The sequence below is a fragment of the Dendrobates tinctorius genome, unplaced genomic scaffold (genome assembly GCF_039654945.1).
Source record: "Dendrobates tinctorius isolate UK_male_01 unplaced genomic scaffold, ASM3965494v1 ptg000143l, whole genome shotgun sequence".
NCBI classification, from domain to species: Eukaryota; Metazoa; Chordata; class Amphibia; order Anura; family Dendrobatidae; genus Dendrobates; species Dendrobates tinctorius.
The window spans coordinates 3113108-3140286 of NW_027361810.1; the positions used below are offsets into that span (position 1 = coordinate 3113108).

Genomic DNA, 27179 nt, shown 5'->3' on the forward strand with positions numbered 1-27179 from the left:
TCAGCGATAACCGTCACTACGGTCATTGATAGCCGCCAGTACGATCTAAGAGGGCAGGGTGCCCCTGCGGGACGTCTCATGGCGGCCATACCACTGCAGGACCTACGCAGAGTTACCTGCAGTGAACGACCACCGGCTCCTCGCGGTTAATCCTCTTCTGCCTCACGAGACACACAAAGTCCAGGAAGTCGCTGGAGTCGTCCGGGACCCCGTGATCGGGCCATGCTGTGTACTGGATCTGGGTGAGCGGGCGACTTTCATCCTTCTGGAATGGTAAATTATGACGAATGAACAACTGGAAAATCATTAGGGGCGGCAACCAAGATGTTCTGAGGCAGCTGTGGCCTCGCACCATCTTACCTCCAGGTTTGTCAGTGTCATCTCTCGGAAAACGTATGCGGGGTTCCCCTGCTCCGAATGGCAGCTTATCCTGAAATGTCCAAACTCAGCGCCGCTGATGGTGGGCTCCGGCCAGTACTGGTGGCACTTCACCTGTACAGAAGGACGAGTCACTCACTCTGCTTGCTGTCAGTGAATGCAAACATTCTGCTTCCCATCCTAACCTCCCAGCTCAGGCTGTTACAGAGACCCTTTAGTGCAGGGGCCGGGGGATAAAATATAAACCTAATGGTCTTAAAAAAGTGGGAGGATATTTAAAATAAAGGGGGTCTTATCCACCTCTGGCTGAGAGGGGAAGAAGGCGGACCATCGTATCCAGAAATCTTAATCTGGGGGATGCACGCAGCTTGCATCCTCCAGGTACGGGCCATTAACTCTTTGTTGTCTGGGATGTCACTTTCAGGGGGCTCCGGAAGCTTTTGATGCGTCACGGTCGTATGACGTACCCTCCCCCGCTCCACCTGCGTAGTGAGCATGACCACCATGGACGAGCCCTGTTCCCAGGTCATCTGCCAGAAGTCCGGGCAGGTGTTGGGCAGTGGCCCCTGGCAGGCGATGTACCGGTTGATGATGCTGGAGGACGGGATCTCCATCTGTGGGAAAGAAGGAAAGTGAGTTACTGCTCGGCGTGATGGCGCCCACCCGCTCATCCCACCACAGACGCTTCTAGGAAAGCCGAGTTATGTGACAGCGGAGACCCAGATTTCCAACCTCGCTGCCGAATCGTCCAGCTCGCTGAACGTCAGAAAGAGCGCGAGAAAAGGCAGAAAAACTGCATCAATGTAGCCTGCGACATGGGAAACGCATCCCGGGATGTCCACACGTCACCCAAGAAGGCAGAGAACCGTGCGGATTACTGACTGTCTCCATATTTGTACCATCTCTCCTTGCTGTCAGTGAATGAAAACATCAGAGGTAGGAAAGCGGGGCAAGTTCAACATGATCCGAAAGCTCAGAGTTCCGGAAATGGGGAGATCACCAGATACTGATGATGGAGGAGATGGGGGACACCAGATACTGATGATGGAGGAGATGGGGGTCACCAGATACTGATGATGGAGGAGATGGGGGTCACCAGATACTGATGATGGAGGCGAGGGGAAGTCACCAGATACTGATGATGGAGGTGACGGGGGTCACCAGATACTGATGATGGAGGTGACGGGGGTCACCAGATACTGATGATGGAGGAGATGGGGGTCACCAGATACTGATGATGGAGGAGATGGGGGTCACCAGATACTGATGATGGAGGCGAGGGGAAGTCACCAGATACTGATGATGGAGGTGACGGGGGTCACCAGATACTGATGATGGAGGTGACGGGGGTCACCAGATACTGATGATGGAGGCGAGGGGAAGTCACCAGATACTGACGATGGAGGCGAGGGGAAGTCACCAGATACTGATGATGGAGGCGAGGGGAAGTCACCAGATACGGATGATGGAGGTGACGGGGGTCACCAGATACTGATGATGGAGGTGACGGGGGTCACCAGATACTGATGATGGAGGCGAGGGGGGGTCACCAGATACTGATGATGGAGGTGACGGGGGGTCACCAGATACTGATGATGGAGGAGATGGGTGGTCACCAGATACTGATGATGGAGGTGACGGGGGTCACCAGACACTGATGATGGAGGCGACGGGGGTCACCAGATACTGATGATGGAGGAGATGGGGGTCACCAGATACTGATGATGGAGGTGACGGGCGGTCCCCAGATACTGATGATGGAGGCGAGGGGAAGTCACCAGATACTGATGATGGAGGCGAGGGGAAGTCACCAGATACTGACGATGGAGGCGAGGGGAAGTCACCAGATACTGATGATGGAGGCGAGGGGAAGTCACCAGATACGGATGATGGAGGTGACGGGGGTCACCAGATACTGATGATGGAGGTGACGGGGGTCACCAGATACTGATGATGGAGGTGACGGGGGTCACCAGATACTGATGATGGAGGCGAGGGGAAGTCACCAGATACTGATGATGGAGGTGACGGGGGTCACCAGATACTGATGATGGAGGAGGTGGGTGGTCACCAGATACTGATGATGGAGGTGACGGGGGTCACCAGATACTGATGATGGAGGCGACGGGGGTCACCAGATACTGATGATGGAGGCGACAGGTGGTCACCAGATACTGATGGAATTTAAATTTCTCTTTTCCTCATTTAATTTCCATTTTGTTAATTTCTAAAAAAAGAAAATTATTAACCCTTCTATTCCTGGAAGTGTTTTTATTGTGCAGCATTTTTCCACACCTGCCTAAAGCCCCCGTTACACACTGCGATATCGCTAGCAATATCGCTGTAAAGTCACCGATTTTGTGACGTTACAGCGATATTACTAGCAATATTGCTGCATGTGATACTTACCTACGACCGGCTCCCCCGCTGGTTATCGCTGATCGCGCGAGAACAGGCTGGACATTTCTCGTCGTCAGCTTCCTGCGGCGCTTCCTGCTGTGACGACGAGCGATGCGTGGAGCCGGGCGGGAGGACGCAGGATCGCCGCGTCTGACAGGTAAGTAGCAACCCCCGACCCCAGCGATGTCGCTGGTGAGATCTTCCTGTGTGGCAGCTCACTAGCGACCACCTAGTGATGCACCAGCGATCCTGACCGCGTCATATCGTTGTCGGGATCGCTGGTGCATCGCTAGGTGTAACGGTACCCTAAGACTTTTGCACAGCACTGGGTATATATTATTTCTACATATTTCCCATTTTCTATGCACTGAAACCAAATAATCAGAAGGGATAACAGGTCTGTTCTTTGGCCAAAGAGCTTACACTTCAATGTATAAGACATGTATTTCAGAAGATTCCTCATATAATCCGGCCATTCTGACAGTCCAGTATGTGATGGATCAGAAGATCCAGGCTGAGCAGAGAGCAGCGGGTCGGGGCTCCGCTGATTGTAGGGAGGCCGGACTCTGTTCTACGTCTGATAATCCAGAATATCTGGTGATCTGGCACCTTCTGGAGTTGTCAAATTAGAGGAACACTTTACCATCCCCGGAGCCGTCACTCACATTTATATACAGTTAGGTCCATATATATTTGGACAGAGACAACATTTTTCTAATTTTGGTTCTAGACATTACCACAATGAATTTTAAACAAAAACATTCAGATGCAGTTGAAGTTCAGACTTTCAGCTTTCATTTGAGGGTGTCCACATTGAAATTGGATGAAAGGTTTAGGAGTTTCAGCTCCTTAACATGGGCCACCCTGTTTTTAAAGGGACCAAAAGTAATTGGACAATTGACTCCAAGGCTATTTCATGGACAGTTGTGGGCAATCCCTTCGTTATGTCATTCTCAATTAAGCAGATAAAAGAGCTGGAGTTGATCTGAGGTGTGGTGCTTGCATTTGGAAGGTTTTGCTGTGAAGGAAACATGCGGTCAAAGGAGCTCTCCATGCAGGTGAAACAAGCCATCCTTAAGCTGCAAAAACAGAAAAAACCCTTCCGAGAAATTGCTACAACACTAGGAGTGGCAAAATCTACAGTTTGGTGCATACTGAGAAAGAAAGAAAACACTGGTGAACTCATCAATGCAAAAAGACCTGGGCGACCACGAAAGACAACAGTGGTGGATGATCGCAGAATAGTCTCCATGGTGAAGAGAAACCCCTTCACAACAGCCAACCAAGTGACCAACACTCTCCAGGAGGCAGGCGTATCAAAATATCTTAAAAAGCCAGCACAGTTCTGGAAGAACATTCTTTGGACAGATGAAACCAAGATCAACCTCTACCAGAATAATGGAAAGAGAAAAGTATGGCGAAGGCGTGGTACAGCTCATGATCCAAAGCATACCACACCATCTGTAACACACGGCGGAAGCAGTGTGATGGCTTGGGCATGCATGGCTGCCAGTGGCACTGGGTCACTAGTGTTTATTGATGATGTGACACAGGACAGAAGCAGCCGAATGAATTCTGAGGTGTTCAGAGCCATTCTGTGTGCTCAGATCCAGCCAAATGCAGGCACACTGATTGGTCGTCGTTTCATACTACAGATGGACAATGACCCAAAACATAAAGCCAAAGCAACCCAGGAGTTTACTAAAGCAAAGAAGTGGAATATTCTTGAATGGCCAAGTCAGTCACCTGACCGCAACCCAATTGAGCATGCATTTCACTTGTTAAAGACTAAACTTCAGACAGAAAGGCCCACAAACAAACAACAACACAAACCACCGCAGTGAAGGCCTGGCAGAGCATCAAAAAGGAGGAAACACAGTGTCTGGTGATGTCCATGAGTTCAAGACTTCAGGCAGTCATTGCCAACAAAGGGTTTTCAACCAAGTACTAGAAATGAACATTTTATTTACAATTATTTAATCTGTCCAATTACTTTTGGTCCCTTTAAAAACAGGGAGGCCCATGTTAAGGAGCTGAAACTCCTAAACCCTTCATCCAATGTTAATGTGGACACCCTCAAATGAAAGCTGAAAGTCTGAACTTCAACTGCATCTGAATTGTTTTGTTTAAAATTCATTGTGGTAATGTCTAGAACCAAAATTAGAAAAATGTTGTCTCTGTCCAAATATATATGGACCTAACTGTAATATCCCCAGAGCCGTCACTCACATTTATATATTATCCCCGGAGCCGTCACTCACATTTATATATTATCCCCGGAGCCGTCACTCACATTTATATATTATCCCCGGAGCCGTCACTCACATTTATATATTATCCCCGGAGCCGTCACTGACATTTATATATTATCCCCGGAGCCGTCACTCACATTTATATATTATCCCCGGAGCCGTCACTGACATTTATATATTATCCCCGGAGCCGTCACTCACATTTATATATTATCCCCGGAGCCGTCACTGACATTTATATATTATCCCCGGAGCAGTCACTCACATTTATATATTATCCCCGGAGCAGTCACTCACATTTATATATTATCCCCGGAGCCGCCACTCACATTTATATATTATCCCCGGAGCCGTCACTCACATTTATATATTATCCCCGGAGCCGTCACTGACATTTATATATTATCCCCGGAGCCGTCACTGACATTTATATATTATCCCCGGAGCCGTCACTCACATTTATATATTATCCCCGGAGCCGTCACTCACATTTATATATTATCCCCGGAGCCGTCACTCACATTTATATATTATCCCCGGAGCCGTCACTCACATTTATATATTATCCCCGGAGCCGTCACTCACATTTATATATTATCTCTGGAGCCGTCACTGACATTTATATATTATCCCCGGAGCCGTCACTGACATTTATATATTATCCCCGGAGCCGTCACTGACATTTATATATTATCCCCGGAGCCGTCACTCACATTTATATATTATCCCCGGAGCCGTCACTCACATTTATATATTATCCCCGGAGCCGTCACTCACATTTATATATTATCCCCGGAGCCGTCACTCACATTTATATATTATCCCCGGAGCCGTCACTGACATTTATATATTATCCCCGGAGCCGTCACTGACATTTATATATTATCCCCGGAGCCGTCACTCACATTTATATATTATCCCCGGAGCCGTCACTCACATTTATATATTATCCCCGGAGCCGTCACTCACATTTATATATTATCCCCGGAGCCGTCACTGACATTTATATATTATCCCCGGAGCCGTCACTGACATTTATATATTATCCCCGGAGCCGTCACTGACATTTATATATTATCCCCGGAGCCGTCACTCACATTTATATATTATCCCCGGAGCCGTCACTCACATTTATATATTATCCCCGGAGCCGTCACTCACATTTATATATTATCCCCGGAGCCGTCACTCACATTTATATATTATCCCCGGAGCCGTCACTCACATTTATATATTATCTCTGGAGCCGTCACTCACATTTATATATTATCCCCGGAGCCGTCACTGACATTTATATATTATCCCCGGAGCCGTCACTCACATTTATATATTATCCCCGGAGCCGTCACTCACATTTATATATTATCCCCGGAGCCGTCACTCACATTTATATATTATCCCCGGAGCCGTCACTCACATTTATATATTATCCCCGGAGCCGTCACTGACATTTATATATTATCCCCGGAGCCGTCACTGACATTTATATATTATCCCCGGAGCCGTCACTGACATTTATATATTATCCCCGGAGCCGTCACTCACATTTATATATTATCCCCGGAGCAGTCACTCACATTTATATATTATCCCTGGAGCCGCCACTCACATTTATATATCATCCCCGGAGCCGTCACTGACATTTATATATCATCCCCGGAGCCGTCACTGACATTTATATATTATCCCCGGAGCCGTCACTCACATTTATATATTATCCCCGGAGCCGTCACTGACATTTATATATCATCCGCGGAGACGTCACTGACATTTATATATTATCCCCGGAGCCGTCACTGACATTTATATATTATCCCCGGAGCCGCCACTCACATTTATATATTATCCCCGGAGCCGTCACTGACATTTATATATTATCCCCGGAGCCGTCACTGACATTTATATATTATCCCCGGAGCCGCCACTCACATTTATATATTATCCCCGGAGCAGTCACTCACATTTATATATTATCCCCGGAGCCGTCACTGACATTTATATATTATCCCCGGAGCCGTCACTGACATTTATATATTATCCCCGGAGCCGCCACTCACATTTATATATTATCTCCGGAGCCGTCACTGACATTTATATATTATCCCCGGAGCCATCACTGACATTTATATATTATCCCCGGAGCCGCCACTCACATTTATATATTATCTCGGAGCCGTCACTGACATTCATATAATATCCCCGGAGCCGTCACTGACATTTATATGTTATCCCCGGAGCCGTCACTGACATTTATATATTATCCCCGGAGCCGCCACTCACATTTATATATTATCTCCGGAGCCGTCACTGACATTTATATATTATCCCCGGAGCCATCACTGACATTTATATATTATCCCCGGAGCCGCCACTCACATTTATATATTATCTCCGGAGCCGTCACTGACATTTATATGTTATCCCCGGAGCCGTCACTGACATTTATATATTATCCCCGGAGCCGCCACTCACATTTATATATTATCTCCGGAGCCGTCACTCACATTCATATAATATCCCCGGAGCCGTCACTGACATTTATATATTATCTCCGGAGCCGTCACTGACATTTATATATTATCCCCGGAGCAGTCACTCACATTTATATATTATCCCTGGAGCCGTCACTCACATTTATATATTATCCCCGGAGCCGTCACTCACATTTATATATTATCCCCGGAGCCGTCACTGACATTTATATATTATCTCTGGAGCCGTCACTGACATTTATATATTATCCCCGGAGCCGTCACTCACATTTATATATTATCCCTGGAGCCGCCACTCACATTTATATATTATCCCTGGAGCCGTCACTCACATTCATATAATATCCCCGTAGCCGTCACTGACATTTATATATTATCCCCGGAGCCGTCACTCACATTTATATATTATCCCCGGAGCCGTCACTCACATTTATATATTATCCCCGGAGCCGTCACTCACATTTATATATTATCCCTGGAGCCGCCACTCACATTTATATATTATCCCTGGAGCCGTCACTCACATTCATATAATATCCCCGGAGCTGTCACTGACATTTATATATTATCCCCGGAGCCGTCACTCACATTTATATAATTTGCATTGATGTAATCTTCTCCGCCGTGTAGAATGACCCGAGTCGCATCATCTGCCAGGGAAAGAAGAGAAGACGAGGCCGTTACACGGAGGTGATGAGCTCCTTCTTATATACTTTTGTTCCCCCCAATTTACCAGATTTCCACTTGCTGTCAGTGAACGGAGGCATGAGAGGTCTGAGAGCCGTCTGCCTGACACAGGGGTGCAGCTCGTTACACTGTGTCAGTGTTTGGATGGACTGTCAGTCTGTGTATTGAAATCAATGCTTCCATTCACTGACAGCAAGTGGAGGTGAAGAACTGATGCATTTAATTATGGAAGTTGATAAAACCACGAGGCAAAAAATTTCCCCGTCTCGGCCCCATCACCGGGGACGGATCACATCTGGCGCCATCCAAAAGCATCCACCCGTAAGAACCACAGCTATATGTGGTCTGCTCTAGTCACACTCAAAGTTGTGCTCAGGATGAGCGTGTCTGCAGCTGTATGGAGCCTGGTCCTGCACGTGAGGACGAGGCCGGTGTTATGGGGCAGGACAAGGACACTGGGAAAGCTGGGGACAATCCGTCCCCGTGGCGAGGGCTGGGGCCACTTACAAGGCGAAATGTCTCTGTATCGATTTTTGGAAATATTCTGAGGTAATTTGGCACAAGACATGGTCATCCCCGGCTTCTTCCTGTACAATTGCTGAAAGGGAGAGAAAAAAACAAAACAATGAAGAACAGTAGAAAGAAATGCACAAAAGCCAAATGTAGAGGCCAGGTCTGACAGCAAGCAGAGGTAGGAATGGGTGAGGAATGCTAGCCCAAAGCTTGTAGAGAATAACCATCCCATCACTATATGGGGGCATGAGGGGATTTCTCATCATCAATGTTATGTACTTGCTAACTCTGCTGTGCGGACTAGTCCGGGGGGTCCGTTGCTCCCTGGACTAGTCCTGCGGGTCAGTTCCTCCCTGGACTAGGACGGTGGGTCGGCTCCTCCCTCCAGTGACTGACAGCCGGCACACAATCCATAAGACCATCCTGCGGACTGTCAATCATACACGAATCAAGACTAGTCCTGAACCACGGGAGCTGGTTTAGAGCAGTCCAAAGTCAGGTTGTCAGAGAGTATCCAGGATCCAGAGGAAAGAGCAGAGCTAATGCAGAATGCCGGCCGCCCCTGACATAACAGAGTCTGGGGACAGAGCAGCTCGGCCAGGGACCACGGCGGCAGATTTCTCCAATAACGATGCAAAAGCCAAACTACATACAAGTCATTTGTTGCTCATTTAAGGACCTTTCTATATGGACAAGAAACTGTATGGGGACAGGAGGATGGATAAGACGATGGCTCTGCCCCCATACAGCACACCAGCAATTCATTGGCCGCCATGATGGCTCAGATCAGAGGGCCGATGATCAGAAACAAGTGGCTTGTTCAAAGACTACAGGCTTTAGAAAAAAATGTAAAATAAAAAGAGGAAATAGTAGGTCTGTCTGTTCACTACAGCAGTAACAAAAGCAGAAAAACAAAACAAAAAAAATATTCTATAAAAAGACAGCAAAAATCCATGAAAAACAAAAATAGCTGCAAAATTTTAGTAGCTCCCTAAAATTGGATGTTTGTACTTACTGTAAAACCCCTTTTTGTTGAATACATTGGGGGGCACAGGACAGGGGTACACACGCTGCCACTAGGGGGGGCGCAACAGTAGGTGAAAACAAAGGTCTCGGCCTGGGGCTGCACCCTCTTTGCCGACACGACACAGCTCAGTCTAGTGCCAAAAGCAGTGGGAGAAGGGTCCGAAAAACAGCAAATATTGAAAAGGAAAAAACAAACAGAAACCAACATGATCTGAAGCAGGGGAAGAAAAACACAAAGGCAACGAGAGTGATCCCCGGGCAGGAACCCCAGGACGAGGTTGGGAGCCGGCTCCCCCAATGTGGACGGCGGGACAGGACGTTGGGACACTCCAGAGCAGAGCCAATGGGCAGGAAAAAGCATCAAGTGCCCCTGCGGACCGAAGAGAAGACAGAGGCCGGTACCACCACAAAACCCAAGACCGCACCTCTGCAAAAGAGAACAGAGGTGTGGACAGGGGCTTCGGCCGCAGCTTTGCAGAGGTAAGAAACAGAGGCCTGACGCCAGGAGACCCCGACCAAAATTTTGGATTGAGCAGTGACCCCAGAGAGCAAAACACTTTCCCTTAGGCCTGAAGGCTTCCATTACAGCCGTCCAGATCCACTTGGAGGCCACAGACCCTTGTGTGGGTATATTGGAGCCCTTCCGTTGGGGCTCTTGAGTGGGTCCCTAGGGGACCATGAAAGAAGAATCAGGTCGCTGGGCTGCTCCATAGCCAAGCAGTCGGCCCTGACGCAGCCCAGAAGCTGGAGCCGAGGCTTTTGCCCTTAGCATCAGTATTTGCACCCTCCGCCCATCAATAGCCAATATTTCGATATGAGAAAACCAGAGCAACGTCTTACATCGAACTGCGCCAGGACGCTCCCGTTCAGCAGCCCCTCCGCCAGCTGGATCATGGACTCTCTCAGAACGTCGTCATCCGTGTGGCCACCGTCTACGGCAGTTTTCTCGGGGATGTACTGAAAATCCGGCTCACTCTCCATTCTTTCTTCTACTATGTCGTAGACGGCTGATGACGGAAACAGAACAAATCAGAGCAATCCAAGGGCGGAATTACCCGATCCATGGCGGCTGTGAAAGGACGCAATTGGCTGCAGCACTGGCAGAACAGATCTGATAGGCGGAAAAAGCGGCACAGACACAGGCGGGGGACTCACCGTTTGGCCGCACCAGTAGCACCAGCTCCCCAGAATGCCGCTCGCAGCTCGCCTTTATAAACATGACAACTTGGTCGTGAGTGTGCTCCGATATGTCCCGTCCATTGATCAGTACAACCTGATCCCCTTCATTAAGACGGGGGACACACAGATCGGCCTGTGCAGGAAAACGGGGGTCAGACATGCTCGGCACTCCGAGCATTTCACGTTCATATACAGCGGTCTACGTACAGAGGTTCCTGGCGCCACGCGAGACACGATCACCGGCATTTTCTGATCATAGCCACCCTGTAGGAAAACAAAATGGCTCAGTGAATGCGTCCTGTCTGCACGCCCTGTACTATACAACGTACTGCCTGCACGTCCTGTACCATACAGCAGCCTGCCTGCACGTCCTGTACCATACAGGAGCCTGCCTGCACGTCCTGTACTATACAACAAACTGCCTGCACATCCTCTACCATGCAGCTGCCTGCCTGCCTGCACATCCTGTACTATACAACAAACTGCCTGCACATCCTCTACCATGCAGCTGCCTGCATGTCCCATACTATACAACGAACTGCCTGCACATCCTGTACCGTACAACTGCCTGCACGTCCTGTACTGTACAATGTATTGCCTGCTCGTCCTGTACCATACATCGCCCTGGCTGCACGTCCTGTACTGTACAATGTATTGCCTGCTCGTCCTGTACCATACATCGCCCTGCCTGCACTTCCTGTATCATACATTGTCCTGCCTGCACGTCCTGTACCATAACAGTTGCCTGCCTGCATGTCCTGTTCCACACAACGTCCTGCCTGCACGCCCTGTACCATAGTGTCCTGCCTGCACGCCCTGTACCATACAGCGGCCTGCCTGCATGTCCTGTACCATACAGCGGCCTGCCTGCACGTCCTGTACCATACAGCGGCCTGCCTGCACGTCCTGTACCATACAGCGGCCTGTCTGCATGTCCTGTACCATACAGCGGCCTGTCTGCATGTCCTGTACCATACAGCGGCCTGTCTGCATGTCCTGTACCATGGTGCAGACTGCCTGCACGTCCTGTACTATACAACAAACTGCCTGCACATCCTCTACCATGCAGCTGCCTGCATGTCCCATACTATACAACGAACTGCCTGCACATCCTGTACCATACAACTGCCTGCACGTCCTGTACAATGTACTGCCTGCTCGTCCTGTAACATACAACTGCCTGCCTGCAAGTCTTGTACCATACATCATCCTGCCTGCACTTCCTGTACCATACATTGTCCTGCCTGCACGTCCTGTACCATACAGCTGCTTGCCTGCACGTCCTGTACCACACAACATCCTGCCTGCACATCCTGTACCGTAACAGCTGCCTGCATGTCCTGTTCCACACAACGTCCTGCCTGCACATCCTGCATCATACACTGACCAGCCTGTGCCATACAGCCGCCTGCCTGCACGTCCTGTGCCATACAGCCGCCTGCCTGCACGTCCTGTGCCATACAGCCGCCTGCCTGCACGTCCTGTGCCATACAGCCGCCTGCCTGCACGTCCCGAGCCATACAGCCGCCTGCCTGCACGTCCCGAGCCATAGAGCAGCCTGCCTGCACGTCCCGAGCCATACAGCCGCCTGCCTGCACGTCCCGAGCCATACAGCCGCCTGCCTGCACGTCCCGAGCCATACAGCCGCCTGCCTGCACGTCCCGTGCCATACAGCCGCCTGCCTGCACGTCCCGTGCCATACAGCCGCCTGCCTGCACGTCCCGTGCCATACAGCCGCCTGCCTGCACGTCCCGTGCCATACAGCCGCCTGCCTGCACGTCCCGTGCCATACAGCCGCCTGCCTGCACGTCCCGTGCCATACAGCCGCCTGCCTGCACGTCCCGTGCCATACAGCCGCCTGCCTGCACGTCCCGTGCCATACAGCCGCCTGCCTGCACGTCCCGTGCCATACAGCCGCCTGCCTGCACGTCCCGTGCCATACAGCCGCCTGCCTGCACGTCCCGTGCCATACAGCCGCCTGCCTGCACGTCCCGTGCCATACAGCCGCCTGCCTGCACGTCCCGTGCCATACAGCGGCCTGCCTGCACGTCCCGTGCCATACAGCGGCCTGCCTGCACGTCCCGTGCCATACAGCGGCCTGCCTGCACGTCCCGTGCCATACAGCGGCCTGCCTGCACGTCCCGTGCCATACAGCGGCCTGCCTGCACGTCCCGTGCCATACAGCGGCCTGCCTGCACGTCCCGTGCCATACAGCGGCCTGCCTGCACTTCCCGTGCCATACAGCGGCCTGCCTGCACGTCCCGTGCCATACAGCGGCCTGCCTGCACGTCCCGTGCCATACAGCGGCCTGCCTGCACGTCCCGTGCCATACAGCGGCCTGCCTGCACGTCCCGTGCCATACAGCGGCCTGCCTGCACGTCCCGTGCCATACAGCGGCCTGCCTGCACGTCCCGTGCCATACAGCGGCCTGCCTGCACGTCCCGTGCCATACAGCGGCCTGCCTGCACGTCCCGTGCCATACAGCGGCCTGCCTGCACGTCCCGTGCCATACAGCGGCCTGCCTGCACGTCCCGTGCCATACAGCGGCCTGCCTGCACGTCCCGTGCCATACAGCGGCCTGCCTGCACGTCCCGTGCCATACAGCGGCCTGCCTGCACGTCCCGTGCCATACAGCGGCCTGCCTGCACGTCCCGTGCCATACAGCGGCCTGCCTGCACGTCCCGTGCCATACAGCGGCCTGCCTGCACGTCCCGTGCCATACAGCGGCCTGCCTGCACGTCCTGTGCCATACAGCGGCCTGCCTGCACGTCCTGTGCCATACAGAGGCCTGCCTGCACGTCCTGTGCCATACAGCGGCCTGCCTGCACGTCCTGTGCCATACAGCGGCCTGCCTGCACGTCCTGTACCATACAGCGGCCTGCCTGCACGTCCTGTGCCATACAGCGGCCTGCCTGCACGTCCTGTGCCATACAGCGGCCTGCCTGCACGTCCTGTGCCATACAGCGGCCTGCCTGCACGTCCTGTGCCATACAGCGGCCTGCCTGCACGTCCTGTGCCATACAGCGGCCTGCCTGCACGTCCTGTGCCATACAGCGGCCTGCCTGCACGTCCTGTGCCAAACAGCGGCCTGCCTGCACGTCCTGTGCCATACAGCGGCCTGCCTGCACGTCCTGTGCCATACAGCGGCCTGCCTGCACGTCTTGTGGCACACAGCGGCCTGCCTGCACGTCCTGTACCATACAGCGGCCTGCCTGCACGTCCTGTACCATACAGCGGCCTGCCTGCATGTCCTGTACCATACAGCGGCCTGCCTGCACGTCCTGTACCATACAGCGGCCTGCCTGCACGTCCTGTACCATACAGCGGCCTGCCTGCACGTCCTGTGGATCTTATAGGACATGGAGCAGACATACTGGGCTGGTGAAGTTAATCCAAAAATAGTGATTTGGGGATTTAAAAAAAGAAAACTAACCTTTACGTTGAATCCGAATCGTCCATTCTCATCCGGTCTAATTCTAATCAGAACCAGATTGTCGTGGGGCACGAAGCCATTGGGCTACAAAAAAAGAAAATGTACATGTAAACTGGAAGATACAATCAGAGGCGTATCTGGGGAGCATCCGGGGTATGCGCCCCAGGCGCAGCCGGCAGGGGGGCGCACTCGGGCCACCTAACGCGGCGGTCCGCAGTGTCTCCCCTGGCGGCTGCATTCTGCCGCCCTCCGGAATGGAAGTTGGCCGTTCTCTGTGCTGGCTGTCAAGCTGACAGCAGGCACACAGAAGCTGCAGTTCATGTGATCAAACTGCTGACATCACTCTCCTGCGCTGCAGAGATGCAGGATGGATGGTAAGTGCTCCTGTGGAGCTGAAGACACCAAAGATCAAGTAAAAGGGGGGGGGGGGGGGGGGGAGTTTTATTGTGTGTGGGGATGGAGTGGGGATGATGGATTTAATGTGCGTGGGGAGATCTGCAGTGGGGATGGGAGGTGTAGTGGAAATATGTATTTGTAGGCGATGTTTTGGCAGGCAGTAGTAGTAGTAGTATCTCCGGGACTGGTCATCGCCCTTGCGTTCGGTGAGTGGTGGCAGCGTGTATGAAGCGGGGTGCGTCGTCTGTGTCGGGGTGTGATTTATGCTCCCACTGAAGCATAGAACAGAGGATGAATGCTGGACTGAGTGAGAGGAGATAGATTAACCCTTGCTGGCGCAACCCCAAGTCACACGCTAGAAGCGGGTACGTGATAGGGGGATTTAATGTGTGGGGGAGATTTGAAGTGGGGATGGGGGATTTAATGTGTGGGAATGTTTGGAGTGGGGATGGGGGGAGATTTGAGGACACAAGATGAGGTGCAAAGGGAGTTATGCAGGGCATGTATGAGTAAACAGTACGGGGGAATGGGGGGCATGTACAAGGAAGCAGTATGAGGGAATGTGGGGCATGTATGAGGAAACAGTATGGGGGGATGGGTTCAGACAGTATGGAGAGCAAACGGGGGAATGAATGCAGACACAGTATGAGTAGCAATGGGAAAAATGTATGTGGACAGATTACGGGGAGTGAGGGTGATGGGATGTGTGCAGACACAGTGGGTGTATATGTGAGGTGTATGTGTGAGCAGGCAGTATAGAAAGTGAGGGGGTAAATATGAGGAGTATGGTGAACAGGGGGGATGTGAGAGACAGTATAAGGAGGGAGGGGAATAGTGTGAGGAGACAGTATGGGGGCGTAAAGTGAGTGGGCACAAAATAGAGACTGAGTAGTGGGGGCATAGCATGGGGGGACAGTGTAAGGGCACAGCCAGTAAGGGACAGTATTCCAAGGAGGGGGAATGTGGTGACAGAGTACAGTATAAAGACTGGGCACTATAGGGGAGACACAGCGTGATAGGACAGTGTGAAGAGGGGGGTCGGTATGGAAAGGAGAGGTCACTGTAACGAGCATGTACCATAAGAGGGACAGTGTGGGGTCATATTTTGTGCAGACAATATAGTGAGGGGTAATTATTTATTCTGAGGCTCAGCATAGGGCAGATATTTTTACTCGGGAGCATTATAATGACACTTCTATCTTTAAGGGCATCGTGTGGAGATTTGCTGCAGAAGACCGGAGAAGATGGACGTCTGTAGAGACGGCTGTGAATCAGAAAACTCATCATGGGGTCTGGACAACATGAAGAAAAGAAGAACGACTCCAGAGACGACAACATCTATCAGGTACCTGGATGTAAATATTATTTGTGATACTGACTAATTCTTATGTTTTTATGTGTTAGGAGCATTACAGGGGTTGTCCATGTTTGTGCTGAGTCTGCAGACATTCTATGTGACTGCAGACTTCTGAATTCTCACAGTGCTCACTGAACGCTGTTAGGATTCTCTCGTGCCGGTAATTTACATACATGCGGTCACATGCTGACTAGACATGTGTGGCCTCACTCAATGATAATGAACACAGCGAGGCCAGGCACGTCTAGTCGGAATGTGGCCAGAAGTATATAAATCACATGCTTGTGCTGACATGACCGTGTACTCTTGCCACCGGTAAGGGAGAATCCTAAAAGTGTGTAGTGCATTCGTTGTGAGAATTCAGAAGCTGCAATGTCAGGATTCAGCTCTGCAGGTTCCAGTAGTCATCACACGGACACCTCACTCATATGCGACTCTCATACTTATGGTCCTGTGACAACGAGCTTCTCTTCCTGCTTCTCTCAGGTTTTCACTGAACATTGAGAGCATTAGGGAGAGCAGCTCGTCGGTACATGACTAAGTGTGCAAATTGCATGTGTGCTGATGGGGGGCACCGAACCAAATTCTTGCCCTGGGTGCCAGAAAGCTTAGATACACCGCTGGATACAATGGCGTAAATAGCATTCCCCCAATACATGACACCCAAACCCAAGAAACCATACAAGCCAACAAGTCCCCCCCCGGCGCCCAAACAAGCCAATCAGCCCCTCCAGGGGGCCATACAAGCCAACCAGCCCCCCCCGGCGGCCAAACAAACCAACCAGCACCCCCCCCCCCCCGGCGGTCACACAAACCAACCAACCCCCCCGGGGCCATACAAGCCAACCAGCCCCCCCCCCGGCAGCCATACAAGCCTACCAGCCCCCCGAGGGACGTACAAACCAACCAGCCCCCCCGGCAGCCATAGAAGCCAACCAGCCCCCCAGCAGCCATAGAAGCCAACCAGCCCCCCCGGCAGCCATACAAGCCAACCAGCCCCCCCAGCAGCCATACAAGCCAACCAGCCCCCCCTACACGGCAGCCATACAAGACAACCAGCCCCCCCTACACGGCAGCCATACAAGCCAACCAGCCCCTCCTTCACGGCAGCCATACAAGCCAACCAGCCCTCCAAGGGCCATAGAAACCAACCAGTCCCCCCACCCAGGGTCCATACAAGCCAACTAGCCCCCCGGCAGCCACACAAGCCAACCAGCACTCGGGTAGCCACACAAGCCAACCAGCATCCCTGGCAGACACACAAGCCAACCAGCATCCCCGGCAGACACACAAGCCAACCAGCCTCTTGGCAGCCATACAAGCAAACCAGCCCCCCTAGAAACCATACAAGCAAACCAACCCCCCTAGAAACCACATAAGCCAACCAGCCCCCCTTCAGTCATACAAGCAAACCAGCCCCCTGGCAGCAATACAAGCCAACCAGCCCCCCGACGGCCATACAAGTCAACCAGTCCCCCTCCTTCCCGACAGATGTACAATTCAACGTCCAGCCCCCCAGGGGTTATAGTGGCCAACAACTAACCACCCAGTGGCCATACTAGCTGACACCCAGCCCCCCACGGGCCTTACAATTCTACACCCAGCCCCACAGGGGTTTAACAATTCTACACCCAGTCTCTCAGGGCCCATACTATCTTCGCAGCAGCTAAAAGTTAGAACCTGCGTAATGTATTTTTGTTAGCGGACAGGACTGCAGGATTCTTATTTTGGGGTGGGGCCTTACGCTGATATATTGGGGTTCCCATGCTGCGTTCATTCTCTCTGCACTAAATATAGAGAAGAGGAATGGAGAAGTGATTTCACGTTACACAATGGCTTCCATAAAAAGCAGGAGACAGGAAGGACGGGCAGGGAAGTGAAAGCCCAGACTCACAGTGGATCTCTCTGGAGACCAGGGCGGGTCGAAGCCCTCGCTGACATGGTTGTCCAGCTCCTCGGAGTGGTATATTTGATTAGAACTGTTCTTCTTTGACTGCTTTGGGGGCAGCGCTGGTGGGTGGGCTTCTACTGAATTGTCAGGTGACCTGTGAATAAAGCACCACATAAGGTAAAATGAGTACAGTATGCAAGGAAGGGATGCTGGGAGATCTCAGCTCTGGAGATAGCAGAATTGCGAATGCAGCTCTGGGCTGTAAGGCAAGCAAATACCTGCTATAAATCCCCTTCAGACAGAAGAACAAGATAATATTGTCTCCCTGCAGTCACCACCAGGGGGAGCTCACAGCATAGTTTTATGATAGAGATCAGCGTACGACGTATCGCCAGTGAGCTCCCCCTGGAGGTGGCTGCAGGCAATAGCATCGGCGAATATCAATATTCTGTACACTAGAAGTCAGCAGCTTGAATTCTATCATTATTTCAACATCTTCATTAAAAAACAAAGTCCTTCTCGCGTTCCAGATTAATTCTGATTTTAATATTTTTGACCGAAAGGAAAAAAAAAGAACCAGAATCTGCTGAAGTTTTTTCTTTCAATGATCAAAGAGGAAGAGACTTAAAAAAAAAATCCTGCTGCTATATACATAAAATGAGTAGTAATCTGCCTGGACACATCAGGAGCAGAATTATGCATCCTGTTTGCTACAGTGTATCAGTGGCCGAAAACTGAACGTGTTTGGTCTATAAAGGGTTAATCAGCCTGCGGCTCCTCGTTCTTCTTCAGGCACAAAAGGCATCTAGGATGTAAATCAGAAGAATCTTCTACCCCCGGGAATCTGCTGCTGGAGCGCTGCTGTCAGTCACAGGTCCCAACCGGCTGACATCAGCACTGGAGGCTGGTAGACGGGCAGATTACCGCCAACATGGGCGCTGTGAAACGTGCGCTGGGGTGAAGGGGAAGCGCCAGCGATCCTCACGGTGCGCTCCTGCTCTATCTTTAGGGATTGTACGCTGTTACCTTTTCACCGTGCACGCTGACGTTACTCCTCCTCCTGTGGGTGTACTCGTCTGACCTGGCTTGTGACACCTTCTGTCATTTTCTCCGGTTTACTAGCAGGCCATAACACAATCATATAATCCTGGAATCTACATGTACCATACATGGTCCGTTATTATCAATCGGCTAGATTGGCTTTCTGAGATCTCGGAAATCTTGACAGATCTCATTCAATGTGCAGGGAGACTCCATATGTGATCTTCATCCACCAGATTTATACCATCGCAGGCTTCAGCACCTGCACACTATAGATCCACCTCGTACTTACAGGACGTCTGCTCTTTCCCTTTCTGGGGGCCAATAGCCCGAAACACCGTGGCTGCAAACTGGGATTCTGATTTGGCTTTTATCCTAAGTCATATTACAAGACTCGTTAAAGGGTCGATTGTGACTTGTAGGATCGCTACTACCAACAGGTGGCGCTATAGAGTTCAATTCCTCTTCCTCTCTGAAGAGGCAATTTGCATATTAAACTTCCCCCTTCTGGGCACTCTGCTTTTTAGAATTTTATCTTGTATGTATTAATCTTTACTAATAAAATATGGTTTTATATTTGATTTTTTTGCTCTGCTTTATTGGCTATCTGTATGTAAGCCAGAATCGTGTATAGATGGCGGGATTAACCCTGCCCTCCATCTTTCGTCCTCTCGCCCCCGTCCTCCATCTTTTATCCTTTCCCACGTCCTCCATCTTTTGTCCTCTCACCCCCCGTCCTCCATCTTTTGTCCTCTCTCCCCCGTCCTCCATCTTTTGTCCTCTCTCCCCCGTCCTCCATCTTTTGTCCTCTCTCCCCCGTCCTCCATCCTTTGTCCTCTCTCCCCCGTCCTCCATCTTTTGTCCTCTCTCCCCCGTCCTCCATCGTTTATCCTCTCTCCCCCGTCCTCCATCGTTTATCCTCTCTCCCCCGTCCTCCATCGTTTATCCTCTCTCCCCGTCCTCCATCGTTTATCCTCTCTCCCCCGTCCTCCATCGTTTATCCTCTCTCCCCCGTCCTCCATCGTTTATCCTCTCTCCCCCGTCCTCCATCGTTTATCCTCTCTCCCCCGTCCTCCAACTTTTATCCTCTCTCCCCCGTCCTCCAACTTTTATCCTCTCTCCCCCGTCCTCCATCGTTTATCCGCTCTCCCCCGTCCTCCAACTTTTATCCTCTCTCCCCCTTCCTCCAACTTTTATCCTCTCTCCCCCGTCCTCCAACTTTTATCCTCTCTCCCCCGTCCTCCAACTTTTATCCTCTCTCCCCCGTCCTCCAACTTTTATCCTCTCTCCCCCGTCCTCCAACTTTTATCCTCTCTCCCCCGTCCTCCAACTTTTATCCTCTCTCCCCGTCCTCCATCTTTTATCCTCTCTCCCGCGTCCGCCATCGTTTATCCTCTCTCCCATGTCCTCCATCTTTTATCCTCTCCGATGTACGCCATCTTCCATTTTTTATTCCCTATGCCATGTCCTCCATCTTCTGTCCTCCACCACTGACCGCCGCCCTGAGGTCTACACAGCAGCCGCCGCCCTGAGGTCTATACAGCAGCCGCCACCCTGGGGTCTATACAGCAGCCGCCACCCTGGGGTCTACACAGCAGCCGCCGCACTGGGGTCTACACAGCAGCCGCCGCACTGGGGTCTACACAGCAGCCGCCGCACAGGGGTCTACACAGCAGCCGCCGCACAGGGGTCTACACAGCAGCCGCCGCACAGGGGTCTACACAGCAGCCGCCGCACTGGGGTCTACACAGCAGCCGCCGCACTGGGGTCTACACAGCAGCCGCCGCACTGGGGTCTACACAGCAGCCGCCGCACTGGGGTCTACACAGCAGCCGCCGCACTGGGGTCTACACAGCAGCCGCCGCACTGGGGTCTACACAGCAGCCGCCGCACTGGGGTCTACACAGCAGCCGCCGCACTGGGGTCTACACAGCAGCCGCCGCACTGGGGTCTACACAGCAGCCGCCGCACTGGGGTCTACACAGCAGCCGCCGCACTGGGGTCTACACAGCAGCCGCCGCACTGGGGTCTACACAGCAGCCGCCGCACTGGGGTCTACACAGCAGCCGCCGCACAGGGGTCTACACAGCAGCCGCCGCACAGGGGTCTACACAGCAGCCGCCGCACAGGGGTCTACACAGCAGCCGCCGCACAGGGGTCTACACAGCAGCCGCCGCACAGGGGTCTACACAGCAGCCGCCGCACAGGGGTCTACACAGCAGCCGCCGCACAGGGGTCTACACAGCAGCCGCCGCACTGGGGTCTACACAGCAGCCGCCGCACTGGGGTCTACACAGCAGCCGCCGCACTGGGGTCTACACAGCAGCCGCCGCACTGGGGTCTACACAGCAGCCGCCGCACTGGGGTCTACACAGCAGCCGCCGCACTGGGGTCTACACAGCAGCCGCCGCACTGGGGTCTACACAGCAGCCGCCGCACTGGGGTCTACACAGCAGCCGCCGCACTGGGGTCTACACAGCAGCCGCCGCACTGGGGTCTACACAGCAGCCGCCGCACTGGGGTCTACACAGCAGCCGCCGCACTGGGGTCTACACAGCAGCCGCCGCACTGGGGTCTACACAGCAGCCGCCGCACTGGGGTCTACACAGCAACTCTGTAATGTGGGCTCTGTGATGTTTGCAGCCTCCTACACAGACATGTGGCTGGCGTGGCAACCGACACGTACCGCGGAGAGTCCAGGATAATGCTGTTGGCCTGCGTAGAGGATGGCGATCTGTGGTTTGTGAAGACTTTGCCGGGAGACGCGTGGACCACGTGATCTACCAGGTGCCCGACTGACAGAGGACGAAGCCGTGTGCCCTCCTGAGTGAACGTGGCGCTCCGGCTGCAATGGTAAAAAAAATAGCCGTCACTGAATAAGGACAGAAAGAAGCAGATCTCCCTCCATTCAGATGCCACGTCATCCAGCTGTCCTATCTGCTGTCGGAAAAGCTGGATGATGACCAGAACAACCACAATCACCAATCCCAGAGCTGCCCATTCAGGAGTCTGGGAGAGCAGGGTGGCAGCCCTGACGTGGCAGTGACACGGCTTCCCCCGAATATGCACTGGCGCTGATCATGCAGGCTACGTACTGATTGGGGCTTCCAGGCGGCGATCGGGACGGCAGGCTCTGGGTCTCCAGCCTCTCGTTGGACAGGGAAGTCCTGCTCACCACCTCCCAGTCCATATCGCTGACCAGTTTACGTGACAATGGTTTACTGGGAGACCTGAGGAGGCAATCATCAGTATGAGATCTGTTCTGCCATTCTACAGATGAGATGCACCACAAAGAAGCCATAACGCCGTCCATGAACACAATGCCAGGACGACACAAGTGTATGGAGATGGATTGCACACAGTGATACATACTGCAGGGTCCGTACAGATTTCAGGGGGTTTTTGTCCCGTAGTAACAAACCCCTGGTTTATTTTCATCGCCTGCGGCCTCGTAACCTGCTGTTATTCTGCTTTTCTCAGCTGCTCGTCCTCATGGCGACACCTACCTCCGCATACACAGAAAACGAGAGCCCCCGACTACTCATGGTGTAAACGTTTCATATTGTCAGAAATCAAATGACTGCGAGACCCCTGCCTGCAAAACCCCCACCTGCGAAACCCACCACCTGCAAGACCCCTGCCTGCAAAACCCCCACCTGCGAGACCCAGCACCTGCAAGACCCCTGCCTGCAAAACCCCCACCTGCGAGACCCAGCACCTGCAAGACCCCTGCCTGCAAAACCCCCACCTGCGAGACCCACCACCTGCAAGACCCCGCCTGCAAAACCCCCACCTGCGAGACCCCCACTTGTGAGACCCCCGCCTGCAAATCTCCCACCTGTGAGACCCCTGCCTGCAAAACCCCCACCTGCAAAATCCCCACCTGTGAGACCCCTGCCTGCAAAACCCCCACCTTCAAGACTCCTGCCTGCAAAATCCCCACCTGTGAGACCCCTGCCTGCAAAACCTCCACCTGCGAGACCCCTGCCTGCAAAACCCCCCACCTGCGAGACCCCTGTCTGCAAAACCCCCACTTGCGGGACCCCCGCTTGTGAGACCCCCGCCTGCAAAACTCCTACCTGTGAGACCCCTGCCTGCAAAACCCCCACCTGCAAGACCCCTGACTGTGAGACCCCCTGACTGTGAGACCCCCTGACTGTGAGACCCCCTGACTGTGAGACCCCCTTGCCTGCGAGACCCCTGCCTGCGAGACCCCGGCCTGCCATCACATCCAGCGCTTCGCAGGGACGCTCAAGTTTTATGCAGATTGGTCATAAAATAGATAAAAGTTCTGAAACTTTGTACAGTGCCAGAGATTCCAACCCGCCAAAGACTTTCAAGATCTCTGCTTGCTGCCACTGAATGGGTGCATTGTCTCAGACCGAGTGCTGCTCACACTGCTGAGGGTCTTGTTACAATGTATCATTCATTCTAGACAAGACTAAATACAACTACAATTTTTCTTCAGTTGTTACTTTAGGCTCAAAGGGAAAATATCATGTAATTTAACTTTCTATACATTGTAGAAGCTGCGTAGTGTTGGTGATCGGGGAGATCCGCGTCCTCAGACCCCCAGGTCGGAGCCCATACACCGATCTGTGCACAGGGTGCTTCCACCGATCAGTGAAAGTCTCGGGACCCGCACCCCCACTATCAGTAACACTATGCACTCTCCTACCTGCCCGATACATTGTGACAGCACAACACTTCCATTCACTGGCAGCAAGCGGTGAGGAGTAAACCAGGAAGGGGAGACTTATCAAAGGCTGTGGCCACCTGGGGAAGAAGAGTCACAAATAGTACAAAAATATGAGAATTTTAACCTCTTTTGCCACTATTAGAGGGCGGAGGTGGAGATACGAGGGGTCTCTGGAGCTGACGATTCTCTAGAAAGTTGTGTGACACACACCATGGGCCATCATGGCCGCCGGGCGCTGGACACGTTGGGGGAGATGACACTGCGGGATCTCACCTGAACAGACAAGGCGGGAGGCTCCGGGGTCTACAAGATCTCCGCGTTGGGCCGGGCATCGGGAGCGCCGCATAATATTGGGTTTTTGAAACTCTAATAAACAGTTTTCAGCCCCGAGACCCTCCCACGTGTTCTATTTTTCAGCATTTCCTGTTAAGCCCGGCAACGCGGATACCACAAGACAGAACCACATATTTCTCTGCAGGTTAACCCTGTGCTTGACGAAACCAAGACCCAGAGCTACAACCTGACAGCGCGGAGGAATCATCAGAAACAGCGAAGAAACCGCAACGAGCAAGAGTTACAATGTAACTGCTCATAACAAAAATATAACAGTTTCATACGTGTACATAGGGACAGTATTATAGTAGTTATATTCTTGCACATAGGGACAGTATTATAGTAGTTATATTCTTGTACATAGGAGCAGTATTATAGTAGTTAAATTCTTGTACATAGGGGCAGTATTATAGTAGTTAAATTCTTGTACATAGGGGCAGTATTATAGTAGTTATATGCATGTACATAGGGGCAGTATTATAGTAGTTATATTCTTGTACATAGGGGCAGTATTATAGTAGTTAAATTCTTGTACATAGGGGCAGTATTATAGTAGTTATATTCTTGTACATAGTGGCAGTATTATAGTAGTTATATTCTTGTACATAGGGGCAGTATTATAGTAGTTATATGCATGTACATAGGGGCAGTATTATAGTAGTTATATTCTTGTACATAGGAGCAGTATTATAGTAGTTAAATTCTTGTACATAGGAGCAGTATTATAGTAGTTATATTCTTGTACATAGTGGCAGTATTATAGTAGTTATATTCTTGTACATAGGAGGCAGTATTATAGTAGTTATATTCTTGTACATAGGAGGCAGTATTACAGTAGTTATATTCTTGTACATAGGAGGCAGTATTACAGTAGTTATATTCTTGTACATAGGGGCAGTATTATAGTAGTTATATTCTTGTACATAGGGGCAGTATTATAGTAGTTATATTCTTGTACATAGGAGCAGTATTATAGTAGTTATATTCTTGTACATAGGGACAGTATTATAGTAGTTATATTCTTGTACATAGGGACAGTATTATAGTAGTTATATTCTTGTACATAGGGGCAGTATTATAGTAGTTATATTCTTGTACATAGCAGTATTATAGTAGTTATATTCTTGTACATAGGGGCAGTATTATAGTAGTTCTATTCTTGTACATAGGGGCAGTATTATAGTAGCTATATTCTTGTACATGGGGCAGTATTATAGTAATTATATTCTTGTACATAGGAGCAGTATTATAGTAGTTATATTCTTGTACATAGGAGCAGTATTATAGTAGTTATATTCTTGTACATAGGGGCAGTATTATAGTAGTTATATACTTGTATATAGGGACAGTATTACAGTAGTTATGGTATACAAGAGGTATATATTGTGGTGTATTCAGCTTAGTAAACCTTCCCCAGTGTGATTATTGGATTCTGGGAAAGCTGCAGCTATATCTATATCCCGGACTCATCACCTGCTTGTGTATCTCTGTACATTAGACATCACATTGGCAGAATCCTCCAAGAGTTTGATTGTTTCTTCCTTCGTTTTCTTGATGGACCCCCGGGATCTACACTGTAATGTAATGATGTAATGTGCCATCCATTACACAGGTCTCACCTGGCAAACACTCGATCCTTGTTGGCCTTCTCCTTCCCATACTGCACAGACTGCACCTCCGTCCTCCCGCTGTAAAAACAATAGCAGAGCCATTACTGACGGCACAGGGATCAGGACACTGCAGAGCAAAGTCATCAAGGCAGAATGCGAGATGTTATCACAAAGAGAAGATGATTATGGTACTTTACGGGGGGGGGGCAGCTATTAGAGTGGAGACACTCCCCCTTGTGAAGGGACCCCCTGTACGCAATCACGACGCTGGTGGGTCAGTATCGCAGACGAGGGTCTACGGAAGGTCGCCGTTGCCGCCATCTTGATACGCCTATAAAGCCCAGCTTGTGAGTTACATTTCAGTACAGAGCAAAAGCGATGAAACAATCACATGATCAAACCCAGCAAAAAGATAAAAAGTAGATATAATACTTATAAAATAATAAATAGGAAACAAGTTTCTATCTCCCTTTTCCGAATTCAAAACTATGTTAAAAAAGGGAAAGAATTAAATAGAAGCAAATTACCATCGGGTCTGTAGAAGTGAGATCGAAGGATAAAATTAATTACGGTCACGGTGCTGGAAGAATGGAAGAAGTTCTAACACTTGAGAAAAGGAGGGAAAAAAAAAAAGCAGAATCTTTAAGGGATTAAGGAATTGCCCACAACAGAAATCTGAGGACGCAGGTCAGGAAGCAAAGCTGGAGAGGAAAGTCGAAGATTGGAGCAATCAAATGGTTGAAAGTGAAGTAAGAATTTACCGCAGCGTTAGGACGAGAGCCGTAAGCAGCAGGTGCTGAGCCCCGGCTCATATGTCCGCAGCCCAGACGAGGGGGAGCTCCCTGGAAATGTCCTCAGTGATCAAGGGATTTTACCCAGAAGAGCGGAGGCAGCAGATGTGACCGGAGACAAGACTTGGAGAATATTTAGAAATGGACTCTCTGCCAGCACACTTGGGCCTGTCAAGCAGCGGCAAAATATCTGTCACTTGTGAATGGAGGAGAGAAGCAGTGAGGATGGAACTGGATCTGTCAGAAATGTGCGGCCCATCGCCTGGACTCGCACCATCTATCCGGGGGGGGGGGGGGGGCGCCATGCAGAACTCCGAAATTAGCATCTTCTCTAGCAGCATTGCAATGACGGAGGAAAGATGTCCTCCCGAGGAAACAGTTATGTATCAGGAAGGTACAAGATAAAGGGCATTTGCCCCCAAGGATCAGGGGTATGGGAAAGCTGGGTGACCACCCACGTGTCAGCAACGGGAGTGGATATATAGGCCAGGAAATGGCAACAAGCAAGAATATTCTATACAGCACAGGGAGAACCAGCAGCGACTCCAGAACCGACCCTAGAACTATTCACAGACGCGACAGACGAGATCCAACCCCAGGAATGATCCCAGAACCGACCCCAGGGTTGATCCCAGAACCGATCTCAGGAACGATCCCAGGGATGATCCTGGAACCAACCCCAGGAATGATCCCACTGACGA

The 27179-nt window shown here is 51.3% G+C and overlaps 1 protein-coding gene across 1 annotated transcript in view; it reads right to left on the bottom strand.

Moving 5' to 3' along the window:
* Window positions 1-27179, bottom strand: part of PTPN4 (protein tyrosine phosphatase non-receptor type 4) — a 69881-nt gene that overhangs the window by 4743 nt on the left and 37959 nt on the right. Inside the window, exons 13-25 of the mRNA XM_073545323.1 lie at window positions 25697-25765; window positions 22141-22275; window positions 21732-21890; window positions 18008-18158; window positions 14361-14444; window positions 11135-11191; window positions 10904-11060; window positions 10589-10755; window positions 8717-8807; window positions 8111-8172; window positions 846-992; window positions 361-492; window positions 117-265 (exon numbers count right to left, since the gene is read on the bottom strand). Coding sequence (XP_073401424.1) covers window positions 117-265; window positions 361-492; window positions 846-992; window positions 8111-8172; window positions 8717-8807; window positions 10589-10755; window positions 10904-11060; window positions 11135-11191; window positions 14361-14444; window positions 18008-18158; window positions 21732-21890; window positions 22141-22275; window positions 25697-25765 — 1560 coding nt within the window. The remainder of the gene's footprint in view (window positions 1-116; window positions 266-360; window positions 493-845; window positions 993-8110; window positions 8173-8716; window positions 8808-10588; window positions 10756-10903; window positions 11061-11134; window positions 11192-14360; window positions 14445-18007; window positions 18159-21731; window positions 21891-22140; window positions 22276-25696; window positions 25766-27179) is intronic.